Source organism: Phyllobates terribilis, unplaced genomic scaffold (genome assembly GCF_046119375.1).
Source record: "Phyllobates terribilis strain yellow unplaced genomic scaffold, ASM4611937v1 Scaffold_3__8_contigs__length_932513732, whole genome shotgun sequence".
In the NCBI taxonomy this organism is placed as follows: domain Eukaryota; kingdom Metazoa; phylum Chordata; class Amphibia; order Anura; family Dendrobatidae; genus Phyllobates; species Phyllobates terribilis.
The window spans coordinates 368,194,539-368,208,593 of NW_027362763.1; the positions used below are offsets into that span (position 1 = coordinate 368,194,539).

At 45.9% G+C, this 14,055-nt stretch overlaps 1 protein-coding gene across 2 annotated transcripts in view; it reads right to left on the bottom strand.

Annotated features, from left to right (window-relative positions):
* CSMD1 (CUB and Sushi multiple domains 1) overlaps positions 1–14,055 on the bottom strand; it is a 2,980,041-nt gene that overhangs the window by 841,962 nt on the left and 2,124,024 nt on the right. For both annotated transcript variants that reach the window (XM_073675393.1, XM_073675394.1), the window contains exon 21: positions 13,830–14,018. In XM_073675393.1, coding sequence (XP_073531494.1) covers positions 13,830–14,018 — 189 coding nt within the window. The remainder of the gene's footprint in view (positions 1–13,829; positions 14,019–14,055) is intronic.

Below are 14,055 nucleotides of genomic sequence, written 5' to 3' on the forward strand. Positions count from 1 at the left end.
GAACATACTCGCTTAACACTATTGCCTATATATTGGAAACTTTCAAAAAGTGATACGATTTTAAAAATCTCTTTCCTCAAATACTTCAAAACTGTTGTTAGGAACTTTTTTAACCCTTCAGGTGCTACAGAGGAATTAATGCAAAGCGGAATGAAAAAAAATTACAATATTACCTCTAAATGTTTCTATAGGACCAATTTTTTCACTTTTAGAAGAGATAGCAAGACAAAATGGACCACAAAATTTGTTACCCAGTTTCTTCTGAGTGGGCTGATACCCCACATGTGGTCAGAAACCTTTGTTTGGACAAACATCAGGGCTTGGAAGGGAAAGCTCACCATATAAATTTTGGAACACAAATTTGGGTGAAATAGATTGCAGACGCCATGTCACATTTGCAGAGCCCCTGATGAGCCTATACAGCAGAAGCCGCCCACAAATGACCCCATTTTGGAAACTATACCACACAAGGGTTTTTTACAGTTGTATAGTGAGCATTTGTAATACACAGATACTAAACATAATTTGATAATATTAGTTTGTTATATTGAAATTTTTTTTTTTTTCACAAAAATGTTGCTTTAGCCCCAAATATTTCCCTTTTGCAAGAGGTAACATGAAAAAGTAAACCCACAGTTTGTTACCAACTTTCTTCTGAGCATGGCAATACCCCACATTTAGCAAAAAAGTTATGTTTGGACACACGGCAGGGCTCGGGAGGGAAGAAGTGACATTTGGTATCTGGAATGTAAATTTGGTTGGAATAGATTGCAGACACCATATCTCATTTGCAGAGCACCCCACAAGTGACCCAATTTTGGAAACTAGACCCATCAAGGAATTAATCTAGGGTTGTCTTAAGCATGTTGAACATATCAGGAGCTTTACAGAAATTTTTCAAATGTGGATAGGAAAAGGAAAATTATGTTTTTTGTTTTAGCCCCAAATTTGTTATTTTCACAAAGAATAATAGGGGAAAACATGCCCCATAATTTGTTAGGTAATTTCTCCTGAATGTGATGATCCTGAACGCGATGATACCCCACATGTGGTCAAAAACTGTGTTTGGCCATATAGCAGGACTCGGAAAGGAAAAATAATTTTTTCCACTAAAATACCGTTTTAGCACCAAATACATAATTTTCACTAGGAGTAATAGGAGAAAATGGATCTCATAATTTGTTATGCAATTTTTACCGAACATGGCAGACAGTATCTTACATGTGGTTGTACACTACTGTTTGAGCACACGGCAGGGATCAGATGGGAAGGAGCGCTACTTGGGACATGCGTTTCACGTGGGCTTCCTCGGGGGGCTGTGACAGAAATGCACATCGGGACTGCGAGCAATGAATCACATTGAAAATGGGAGTGGAAGTGTCAGTTTATGAACAATAATCCAAATATTTAAATGGCATTTGGAGAAGCTGCTATTGTAAAGTCACTCAGTGTGCCTATGAATTGAATGATCTGAGGCAGACTGCAGTAACAGCACCTTTATGACAGCATTCTTCACACACTGCAACCCAGGCTTATGTGCGACAGAAAGTGAGCTTCCTGTATTGGAAGACGAGCAAACTATCATTTTTTTATTTTTTTAAAGCCAAAAGAAAAATCTCCATAATCTACAATTTTAAACATAGCTGTCTACCTTACAAAGTGTGCATTCTCTATATACACATGTATATACGGTACAGACCAAAAGTTTGGACACACCTTCTCATTTAAAGATTTTTCTGTATTTTCATAACATTGAAAATTGTACATTCACACTGAAGGCATCAAAACTATGAATTAACACATGTGGAATTATATACTTACCAAAAAAGTGTGAAACAACTGAAAATATGTCTTATATTCTAGGTTATTCAAAGTAGCCACCTTTTGCTTTGAGTCTAGAGCCTCTCACCTAGCCAAATCAGTTCTTATACTTTGCACTGACGAGGGCCAACAGCCCAAAACACCGTGTCTGCAAATTGAGATTCTGATTTGGTTTTTATCCTAAGTCATATTGCACGACTCGTTAAAGGGTTGATTGTGACTTGTAGGCTTGCTACTTCCAATAGGTGGCGCTATAGAGTACAAGTCCTCTTTTTCTCTGAAGAGGCAATTTGCATACTAAATTTCCCAGAGGAGCATTGCATGGCGAATAAGCCTCCTTACCTTGACGTGCCAGAGCCGGTGTGTCACTCTCCATAAGGAGAAACGCTACCACTTAGATCTCAGTCCAGAGTCTCTCACCTAGCCAAATCAGCTCTCATACTTTGCACTGACGAGGGCCAACAGCCCGAAATACCGTGTCTGCAATTTGAGATTCTGATTTGGCTTTTATCCTAAGTCATATTGCACGACTCATTAAAAGGTTGATTGTGACTTGTAGGATTGCTACTTCCAATAGGTGGCGCTATAGAGTACAAGTCCTCTTTTTCTCTGAAGAGGCAATTTGCATATGACTGCTTTGAACACTCTTGGCATTCTCTTGATGAGCTTCAAGAGGTAGTCACCAGAAATGGTCTTCCAACAATCTTGAAGGAGTTCCCAGAGATGCTTAGCACTTGTTGACCCTTTTGCCTTCACTCTGCAGTCCAGCTCACCCCAAACCATCTCGATTGGGTTCAGGTCTGGTGACTCTGGAGGCCAGGTCATCTGGCGTAGCACCCCATTACTCTCCTTCTTGGTCAAATAGCCCATACACAGCCTGGAGGTGTGTTTGTGGTCATTGTCCTGTTGAAAAATAAATGATGGTCCAACTAAATGCAAACCGGAAGGAATAGCATGCCACTGCAAGATGCTGTGGTAGCCATGCTGGTTCAGTATGCCTTCAATTTTGAATAAATCCCCAACAGTGTCAACAGCAAAGCACCCCCACATCATCACACCCCCTCCTCCATGCTTAACGGTGGGAACCAGGCATGTAGAGTCCATCCGTTCACCTTTTCTGCGTCACACAAAGACACGGTGGTTGGAACCAAAGATCTCAAATTTGGACTCATCAGACCAAAGCACAGATTTCCACTGGTCTAATGTCCATTCCTTGTGTTCTTTAGCCCAAACAAGTCTCTTCTGCTTGTTGCCTGTCCTTAGCAGTGGTTTCCTAGCAGCTATTTTGCCATGAAGGCCTGCTGCACAAAGTCTCCTCTTAACAGTTGTTGTAAAGATGTGTCTGCTGGTAGAACTCTTTGTGGCATTGACCTGGTCTCTAATCTGAGCTGCTGTTAACCTGCGATTTCTGAGGCTGGTGACTCGGATAAACTTATCCTCAGAAGCAGAGGTGACTCTTGGTCTTCCTTTCCTGGGGCAGTCCTCATGTGAGCCAGTTTCTTTGTAGCGCTTGATGGTTTTTGCAACTGCACTTGGGGACAAATTCAAAGTTTGCCCAATTTTTCAGACTGACTGACCTTCATTTCTTAAAGTAATGATGGCCACTCGTTTTTCTTTACTTAGAATTTGTATTATGGCAAGAAAAAGCAGCTAACAGTCTATTCAGTAGGACTATCAGCTGTGTATCCACCTGACTTCTGCACAACACAACTGATGGTCCCAACCCCATTTATAAGGCAAGAAATCCCACTTATTAAACCTGACAGGGCACTCCTGTGAAGTGAAAACCATTTCCAGTGACTACCTCTTGAAGCTCATCAAGAGAATGCCAAGAGTGTGCAAAGCAGTCATCAAAGCAAAAGGTGGCTACTTTGAAGAGCCTAGAATATAAGACATATTTTCAGTTTTTTCACACTTTTTTGTTAAGTATATAATTCCACATGTGTTAATTCATAGTTTTGATGCATTCAGTGTGAATGTACAATTTTTAAAGTCATGAAAATACAGAAAAATCTTTAAATGAGAAGGTGTGTCCAAACTTTTGGTCTCTACTGTATATTGAACCTCTTTTGAGTTATTTAACACAAACACAGTATTATTATTGTCCAAGTGACCTCTACCAACCTGACTAGGAAAAAAGACAGGTGTTCATCAGGAGTACCAACAGCGGTATTGAGTTTCATGTATGGGTCTAATATTGGACTACTACAATAAGGTATTGTACAAATAGAAAAAAAAAAATATATGGATGTATTTGACCCAAACACGCTGCCCAAATACCTCTGCTCGTCAACACCTGTTTTTTTCCCTTGCCAGATAGGTTAAGGTCACTTGGACATTAATAATACGGTGTTTGTATTAAATAGCTCAAAAGAGGTTCAATACATTTCTAGAAAACCTCAGAGTGTAATACAATTATTTACCAGACAATTAAATGCTTTTCAGTATTGGGATCTGCAGAGAATTTCGCCGCAAATTGAATTTTTGATGAAAGTGGCCAATTGGAATTTCAAACAATTTACCCAACTCTACTGGTAATCAATAATGGATACCCCAAAAATACACTTAGAAAAACAACATTTCAAAATCAAATTATTAATGCAAAGCACAAATAGCAACATAAATAGTCTTAAATTTATACCTAAATTCTTTACGAAATTCTTAAAATTCTGCATAGTCTGCATAGTCTTACTCAATGTCCGTGTCAATACTCTTTTTGATCTTGATTGCAAATGAGCAGTTGCATTTTTAGTGATTGCGAAGATAGTGCTGTCTGTGCTTTATAAATCAGAAGCCTTTATGTGCCACATTGTACTTCTTTTACATCAAACATCTATTTCTAAAATAATCTTTCTATGTCAGGATTCTTGGCATAATAATAATATATCAATATATTTTTTAGATGAAAAATCTTTACTTATGAGTAGTGTTGAGCATTCCGATACTGAAATATCGGGTATCGGCCGATATTCGCGGTATCGGAATTCCGATACTTAATTCCGATACTATTGCAATATCGTATACCGGAATCGGAAGTTCCCATAATGCAATGAGACATTTTCATTTTATTCAGCCAATGAGGATCCTAAGAAGTGTGGGCACATCCTGTTAGGCATGTAGGCATCTTAACTAATGGCATGGCTGTGATTGGCTGCTGAAATTATGTCATGATGCACTATAAAAGCCACCGCCGCCATTTTGAGCTCACTCTGCTGTGAATTCAGTTAGGGATAGGACGCTGTTGTTCTGAGGGACAGTTTTAGCTACCTATTTGCTCTATACTGCTTTACCCAAGCTACTTTCTAAATCACTGTGCCTTGCAGTGCTAGTGCACAGTTCCCTGTGCTGTTCACCGCTATCTGCAAGGTCTGTGTGTGTGAGTGCAGCTCACCCTGTAGTGTGTGCTTCAGCCAAGTCTGGTTGTAGTGCACTCAGTGTGTGTCACTGCCTCATACATTGTCCTTTTTTGCCAATTCATAATTTTTCCTGATATCTCCTATTAGTGTGGTGGTTCCATCTGTATTCAGCTAAATTGGTTCCAAACACACTATATAGGAGTAGATAGAGAAATTTTTTTCCGTCTTGCAGCACTAGTGCACAGTGCTCTGCATCTGTACTGTTCACCGCTGTCTGCAAGGTCTGGTGTGTGAGTGCAGCTCACCCTGTAGTGTGTGCTTCAACCCCGTCTGGTTGTAGTGCACTCAGTGTGTGTCACTGCCTCATACATTGTCCTTTATTGCCAATTCATAATTTTTCCTGATATCTCCTATTAGTGTGGTGGTTCCATCTGTATTCAGCTAAATTGGTTCCAAACACACTATATAGGAGTAGATAGAGAATTTTTTTCCGTCTTGCAGCACTAGTGCACAGTGCTCTGCATCTGTACTGTTCACCGCTGTCTGCAAGGTCTGGTGTGTGAGTGCAGCTCACCCTGTAGTGTGTGCTTCAACCCCGTCTGGTTGTAGTGCACTCAGTGTGTGTCACTGCCTCATACATTGTCCTTTATTGCCAATTCATAATTTTTCCTGATATCTCCTATTAGTGTGGTGGTTCCATCCATATTCAGCTAAATTGATTCCAAACACACTATATAGGAGTAGATAGAGGAGCCTTTCTGCAGCATTGGGCCCTGCAGCCCCAGCCAGATTAGTATTAGCCTATTTTTTGCAGCCTCATCTATTGCATTGTAGGTTACCTTCCTACATTGTAATAGCTACAAAAAGTTTGTGATACTATCGTTATTACATCTTTAGGCACATCCAGTGTCTTTTTGTGACAAAAAAAACCTAAATAAAGTTCACCAAACACTCCACTTTACAGTTGTGTAGGCCACATTAGCTCATATTAAAGTCTAGTCCACACTTTATAAAATTAGTGTTTCTTATACCTGTTAGCAGCTGTTCAGGAATAAGCACACTAAGCCCTTAGTACTTTTCTGCCTATCTTTATCAGTCTACCAAGATGAAGAAGGCAGGGAGTAAGGCATGTGGTCGTGGTCGTGGGCGTGGGCGTGGAGTTTCTGCAGGGAGAGGACGTGAGGATTCTGTGCCTGCAGGGAGAGGACGTGGGGATTCTGTGCCTGCTGCGGGCACCAGTGACTCAGCATCCCCCAGTTTTACCAGGGAACAGTCCTTTATGCGCAGCTTTGTAGGAGCTAGCCGTACCCCACTGCTGCGCGAGGACCAAATTGAAGCCGTTGTCGGATGGATGGCAGCTAACGCATCGACTTCAATTAGTTCCAGATCCTCTCAGGTCCTGAGCACTGAAGAGCACCCCATCTGTCTCTTCACCACCTGCCAAATTGCCCAGGCAGTCAGAGAGCCCTGGACAGGAGCCATCTCTACTTCTGTTCTCTGAATCTCTTGGCTTGGAAAGAGGGGGCCAGCCAAGCAGAATTCGAGAATTTGAAGAAGAGGTAGTATGCAGTGATGCGCAACCGTTTTGTCTCTCTGAATCTGAAGAGGCGGGTGGGCCAGTGCCTATGGTCAGCAGCACACCTCAGTACGCATCTGATGATGAGACTCAGGTGCCACTTTCTGGTGCGTACTGTGCTGTCGAGACTACCCAGGAGAAGCAGTTGTTTGAAGAGGGTGGTGTAGATGATGAGGTCCTTGACCCATCATGGCGTGAGGGACAGGAAGGTGGTGGGAGCAGCTCTGAGGAAGAGATTCCCCGAACGGCCCAAAAAGGAGGGAGAGGGAGGGGGCAGACTTGGTTGCCTGTAGCCTCCACTTCGGCACCCATTAGGAGCATGGCTCTTCCAAAATCCAAAGCGGGCGCTCCCAAGACTTGCAGTGCCTGGTCCTTTTTTGACACAGTTGCAGATGACATTTGCTTTGTCAAATGCAAGCTGTGTAATCAGAAGGTGAAAAGAGGGAAAAGTGTCAGCAACCTCAATACCACAAATATGTGGAAACATGTGCGGACCAAGCACGTGGTGGAGTTACACAAACACACTGAAGACCTAGGCCAACCTACAGCGCCACCTACCACCTCTTCAGCTCGTGTTGTAGCCTCTTCCTCCAGCTCACACACAGCTGGTTCGGCTTCCTCACAGGATCGCCATGGAAGAATCTCTGGCACTGTTGTACAGAGACACAGTGTAATTCCACCCACAGCACCACTTTCCCAGTCATCCTCACACTCCCAGGCCAGTCTACAGCCATCGTTAGCACAGGCATGGGAGAAAAGGCGCCCATACTCGGCAAACCACCCCCGAGCACAGGCTCTGAATGCTGGCATTGCTAAACTACTGGCCCTTGAAATGCTATCATTCAGGCTGGTGGAGACTGACACATTCCGTAACTTTATGGCATTGGCAGTCCCACAATACAACGTGCCCAGCCGCTTTTATTTCAGCAGGCAAGCCGTCCCTGCCCTGCAACATCATGTGGAGGGAAAAATTAAACATGCGCTACAAAACGCCGTCAGTAGCAAGGTCCACCTGACCACTGATGCGTGGACCAGTAAGCATGGACAGGGACGATACCTTTCCCTCACTGCCCATTGGGTAAATGTTGTGGAGCCGGGTACAGATCTTGAGAGTGGCGCTGTACGTGTTCTGCCAACTCCAAGGATTGCAGGAATCCAGTCTGTACACATTGACTCCTCCTCATACTCCAGTTCCTCTGAATCAGCGCTGCAGGAGCCGTCACGGTCTACCTCCACATCGACCCGTGAACGGTTACCTGTTATGATGACCGATATGAGCACAGCCGTGGCCAAACGTCAACAGGCCGTATTAAAATTAATTTCTTTGGGGAATCGAAGCCACACAGCGCAGGAGCTCTGGAATGCCATCAAGCAGCAGAGTGACGTGTGGTTTGTGCCAGCGAATCTCCAGCCAGGCATGGTAGTGTGTGACAATGGCCGAAATCTGGTGGCAGCTCTGGGCCTAGGCAACCTCACTCACATCCCATGTCTGGCACATGTGCTCAACTTGGTCGTGCAGAGTTTTTTGAGGGACTATCCGGATCTTGATGCACTGCTTCACAAGGTCCGCATAGAGTGCGCTCACTTGCGGCGTTCCAGCAATGCAAGATCACGCATTGCAGCTCTGCAGCGCCGATTATGTCTTCCGGAACATCGCATCATATGTGACCTACCCACCAGGTGGAATTCAACGTTACATATGTTGGAGAGGTTGTGTGAGCAGCAGGCAGCAGTAATGGAGTACCAGCTGCAGCAGGCGCAAACAAGTCGCAGTGCGCGCCGTTCACACTTCACCACCACTGAGTGGGCCTCTATGAAGGACATTTGCCACGTTTTGCGTGCCTTCGATTATTCCACGCGGATGGCGAGTGCAGATGATGCACTAGTCAGCATGACTATCCCCCTTATCTGCCTGCTTGAAAAAACACTGCAAGCACTAAGGGACGAGGTTTTGGAAGAGGTGGAGGATGAGGAGTCACAAATGCCATCTGCTTCTCTACAGTCTGCGTAACGTGGTTCCTCACAAAGGCCTAGGCAGGGGACACTTTGTGAGGAGGATGAGGAGGAGTCAATGGATGAGGAAGACATCTGTCCAGAGGAGGGAGGTACACAATGCTCTAGTAGTCAGTATCTAGAGCGAGGGTGGGGTGATGCAGAGCAGGCAGAGATCACGCCTCAAGCAGGGGACAGCGTTTCTTGGCCAGTTGGCAGTCTGCAGCACATGGTTGATTTCATGCTGCAGTGCCTCAGAAACGACCGCCGCATCGCCCACATTCTCAACACGGCTGATTATTGGGTGTCCACCCTCCTAGATCCTCGCTACCGGGACAACTTACAAAGCCTCATAACACCATTGAACCGGGAGCGTAAAATGCGGGAGTACCAAGACGCACTGGTGCATTCCATCATGTTCTCCATTCCAACCGAGAGCAGTGCTGCTAGTGCTTTACAAAGCAGCTCAGTGCGTCGAGGCAGTGGAGGAAGCTCTGCACAAAGAGGGAGCAGAAGCAGCGCCTCAGCACAAGGCAAGACCAGTATGGCCGAAATGTGGCAAAGTTTTGTGTCCCCGCCGCCACAAATGTCTACACCATCACAGACAGCTCCAGTCAGCAGGAGGCAACGTTTCCGTCAGATGGTGACAGACTACATGTCTTGCCCTCTTAGTGTACTCCCAGACGGCTCTTCTCCCTTCAAGTTTTGGGTCTGTAAGCTGGATACATGGCCAGAGCTTAGTCAGTATGCACTGGAGGTGCTAGCTTGCCCTGCTGCTAGTGTATTATCGGAACGCGTCTTTAGTGCCGCAGGTGGTGTACTAACAGACCGTCGCATGCGACTATCCTCCGATAACGTTGACCGGCTTACTTTTCTCAAAATGAACAAGGCCTGGATCTCTCATGAATTTGCCAGTCCTCTTCCAGAATAAATAATTGGTTGGCAACAGTATCCAGGTCTCCTGTTCTGTTCATGTTTCTACCACCTGAACTGTAATCCCTGAGCTCCAACACCGCCAGTTGGCGCTCGGAAGTGCCGTCTGCACAGTCAACACTTGCTGCCGTGTTATTGGGGTTCAGTAACGTCAGCTGTTCTCCTGCTGTGCGGACGGCAATTTCTCCTGATTTGTCCACATCCACTGTACTACACATTTTAAAGTTGCTCCAATTACTCCTCTGGCTCCTCTGTTTTCATTCTTATCCCTGGGCTCCAGCACCGCCAGTTGGCGCTCGGAAGTGCTGTCTGCACAGTCAACACTTGCTACCATGTTATTGGGGTTCAGTAACGTCAGCTGTTCCCCTGCTGTGCGGACGGCAATTTCTCCTGCTCTGTCCACATTCTCACTACTACAGATTTTAAAGTTGCTCCAATTACACCTCTGGCTCCTCTGTTTTCATTCTTATCCCTGGGCTCCAGCACCGCCAGTTGGCGCTCGGAAGTGCCGTCTGCACAGTCAACACTTGCTGCGGTGTTATTGGGGTTCGGTAACGTCAGCTGTTCCCCTGCTGTGTTCACGGCAATTTCTCCTGCTCTGTCCATATTCACTGTGCTACTTATTTAAAACTTGCTCCAATTACACCTCTGGCTCCTCCGTTTTTAGTATTTACCCTGGGCTCCAACACCGCCAGTTGGCGCTCGGAAGTGCTGTCTGCACAGTCAACACTTGCTGCCGTGTTATTGGGGTTCAGTAACGTCAGCTGTTCTCCTGCTGTGCGGACGGCAATTTCTCCTGCTTTGTCCACATCCACTGTACTACACATTTTAAAGTTGCTCGAATTACACCTCTGGCTCCTCTGTTTTCATTCTTATCCCTGGGCTCCAGCACCGCCAGTTGGCGCTCGGAAGTGCCGTCTGCACAGTCAACACTTGCTGCGGTGTTATTGGGGTTCGGTAACGTCAGCTGTTCCCCTGCTGTGTTCACGGCAATTTCTCCTGCTCTGTCCATATTCACTGTGCTACTTATTTAAAACTTGCTCCAATTACACCTCTGGCTCCTCCGTTTTTAGTATTTACCCTGGGCTCCAATACCGCTAGTTGCTGCTCAGAAGTGCCGTCTGCACAGTCAACGCTTGCTCCAGTGTTATTGGGATTCAGTAACGTCAGCTGATCCCCAGCTGTGTGTTCGGCAAATTCTCCTGCTTTGTCCACATCCACTGTAGTACGGATTTAAAACCTCCTCCAAATACACCTCTGGCTCTTCTGTTTTTAGTATTTACCCTGGGCTCCAGCACCGCCAGCTGGTTCTCGGCAGTTCCATTGGCTCTTGTACCTTCTGCTACCCATCCGGGTTCCAGTACCGTCAGCTGGTTCTCGGCAGTGTCTTTGGCACGGGTACTCCCTCCTGCCCAGCCTGGTTCCAGCACGCCAGCTGTTTCCGGGTAGTGTCAACGTCACTTTGCCTCCAATGCGTTGTCCTGTCGTGTTGCGGTCGGGTTAGCCGACTCTATGGTGCCTGCAGTTTAGGTGACTCCTATGTGGGCTGCGGGATCTGGCAATGAAGGCTGGTTCCATAGTGCCAATAGGACAAGCACCCTCTGTAGGACTGTGGGTTTTGGTAACTGCGGCCGGCTCGCGGCCTTGAACTTTTTTTTTACATGGGTACCTTCTGCTACCCATCCGGGTTCCAGTACCGTCAGCTGGTTCTCGGCAGTGCCTTTGGATTAGGTGCCTCCTTCTCGGTATCCAAGTTCCACCAACGTCTGCTGGTCCTTGGTAGTGCTTTCTGGCACAGGTACCTCCTGCTTAGTAACCGAGTTCCAGTAACATCAGCTGGTCCTCGGTAGTTCCATTGGCTCTTGTACCTTCTGCTACCCATCCGGGTTCCAGTACCGTCAGCTGGTCCTCGGTAGTTCCATTTGCTCTTGTATCTTCTGCTACCCATCCGGGTTCCAGTACCGTCAGCTGGTTCTCGGCAGTGTCTTTGGCACGGGTACTCCCTCCTGCCCAGCCTGGTTCCAGCACGCCAGCTGTTTCCGGGTAGTGTCAACGTCACTTTGCCTCCAATGCGTTGTCCTGTCGTGTTGCGGTCGGGTTAGCCGACTCTATGGTGCCTGCAGTTTAGGTGACTCCTATGTGGGCTGCGGGATCTGGCAATGAAGGCTGGTTCCATAGTGCCAATAGGACAAGCACCCTCTGTAGGACTGTGGGTTTTGGTAACTGCGGCCGGCTCGCGGCCTTGAACTTTTTTTTTACATGGGTACCTTCTGCTACCCATCCGGGTTCCAGTACCGTCAGCTGGTTCTCGGCAGTGCCTTTGGATTAGGTGCCTCCTTCTCGGTATCCAAGTTCCACCAACGTCTGCTGGTCCTTGGTAGTGCTTTCTGGCACAGGTACCTCCTGCTTAGTAACCGAGTTCCAGTAACATCAGCTGGTCCTCGGTAGTTCCATTGGCTCTTGTACCTTCTGCTACCCATCCGGGTTCCAGTAACATCAGCTGGTCCTCGGTAGTTCCATTGGCTCTTGTACCTTCTGCTACCCATCCGGGTTCCAGTACCGTCAGCTGGTTCTCGGCAGTGCCTTTGGATTAGGTGCCTCCTTCTCGGTATCCAAGTTCCACCAACGTCTGCTGGTCCTTGGTAGTGCTTTCTGGCACAGGTACCTCCTGCTTAGTAACCGAGTTCCAGTAACATCAGCTGGTCCTCGGTAGTTCCATTGGCTCTTGTACCTTCTGCTATCCATCCGGGTTCCAGTACCGTCAGCTGGTCCTCGGTAGTTCCTCAGCTTTCTTGTACCTTCTGCTACATTTCCAAGTTCAAGCTTTTTGAAATGGTTCTTGGTAATCACTCTGGATCTCCCTGACGAGGACCCTGAAGACGAGGACCCTGAAGACCAACCCTAAGAAGACGAGGACCCCGAAGACAATGACCCTGAAGACGAGGACCCTGAAGACCACCCCGAAGAAGACGAGGACCCTGAAGACCACCCCGAAGAAGACGAGGACCCTGAAGACCACCCCGAAGAAAACGAGGACCCCGAAGACGAGGACCCAGAAGACCAACCCGAAGAAGACGAGGACCCCGAAGACGAGGACCCCCGAAGACGACGACCCTGAAGACCACCCCGAAGAAGACCAAGAAGATGACCCTGAAGAAGTTGACCAAGAAGACAAAGAAGAGAAGACAAGCACCAAGATACAGAAAAACAAGAGACAGAAAACCAAGAAGCAGAAATACAAGAAGCTGCAGAACAAAAAGCGGAAGAACATTAAGCATAAGACTAAAAATCAGAGCAAAAGATAATATCTAAATTATAAGCAGAAGATGACTAAGCAGTGTATGGGGGTGAGTCCGTTCCTCCTCGTGGTGCCCCTGGAAAAGACCTGCTGCTGCAGGCCAAACTGAACGCGGACAAATCCTGTTGTAAATCTTTTGTGACGGGCAGAACGAAAGGTGTAATGTCCAACCTTTTATAGATAACAACTACAGGAATACCTGTCACAAATAAGAATATGATGAAGAAGAAGAATATGAAGAAGATGAAGAAGTAGAATATGAAGAATGTAAAAAAAAGAATAATACGAAGAAGGTGAAGAAGAAGAAGGTGAAGAAGAAGTGGATGAAAAAGATGCTGAGGATGATGAAGGAGAAAGTGTGGGAGAAGTAAAAAAGAAGGTGAAGAGCATGGATGTAGTGAAACATAAATATCTGACAAAATATAAAAATACTTAACATCGTTAATATTTCCGTAACTCAGAACATAATAAAAAAATATTAATTCCTGCTATTCCATTTGACTGGGCTAAACCTCTATGCCTTTATTGTCTCCCCCACCTCCCCCAATACATTCTACATTATTCTTAGTTGTTTTCCTTCATGTAGAAATAACCTACAAGGAAAGAAAGGGTTTATTTTAATTCCGATATTTATGTCCCATTGACTTGCATTGGTTTCCGGTATCGGAATCGGCGATATCCGATACTTTTTCGGTATCGGTCCGATCCAATCCGATTCGATATTTCCCGATATCGGAAGGTATCGCTCAACACTACTTATGAGCTATACTACAGCCATCATAGGGTAAGAAGAAATGTATAAATTATATTTATAAAGATTTGATGAATGAAATGAAAGCATGTGACCACCTACCCACACACCTTGGAAGAGGTGTACTCCACACTCTCCGGCCTCCTCCCAAGCAGGTGAGTCTATTAGCACCCTCCAAACGATATCCAGGGAAACACGAAAATGTTAGACTGTCTCCAACACCAAAATGGAAGCCTATTCTTCTACTAAATGCAGGCACCCCTGGATCATCACAAGGCTCCAGCTCATATTCTGCACAAACCAGAAAAGCAGAAAAAAACAACAACAG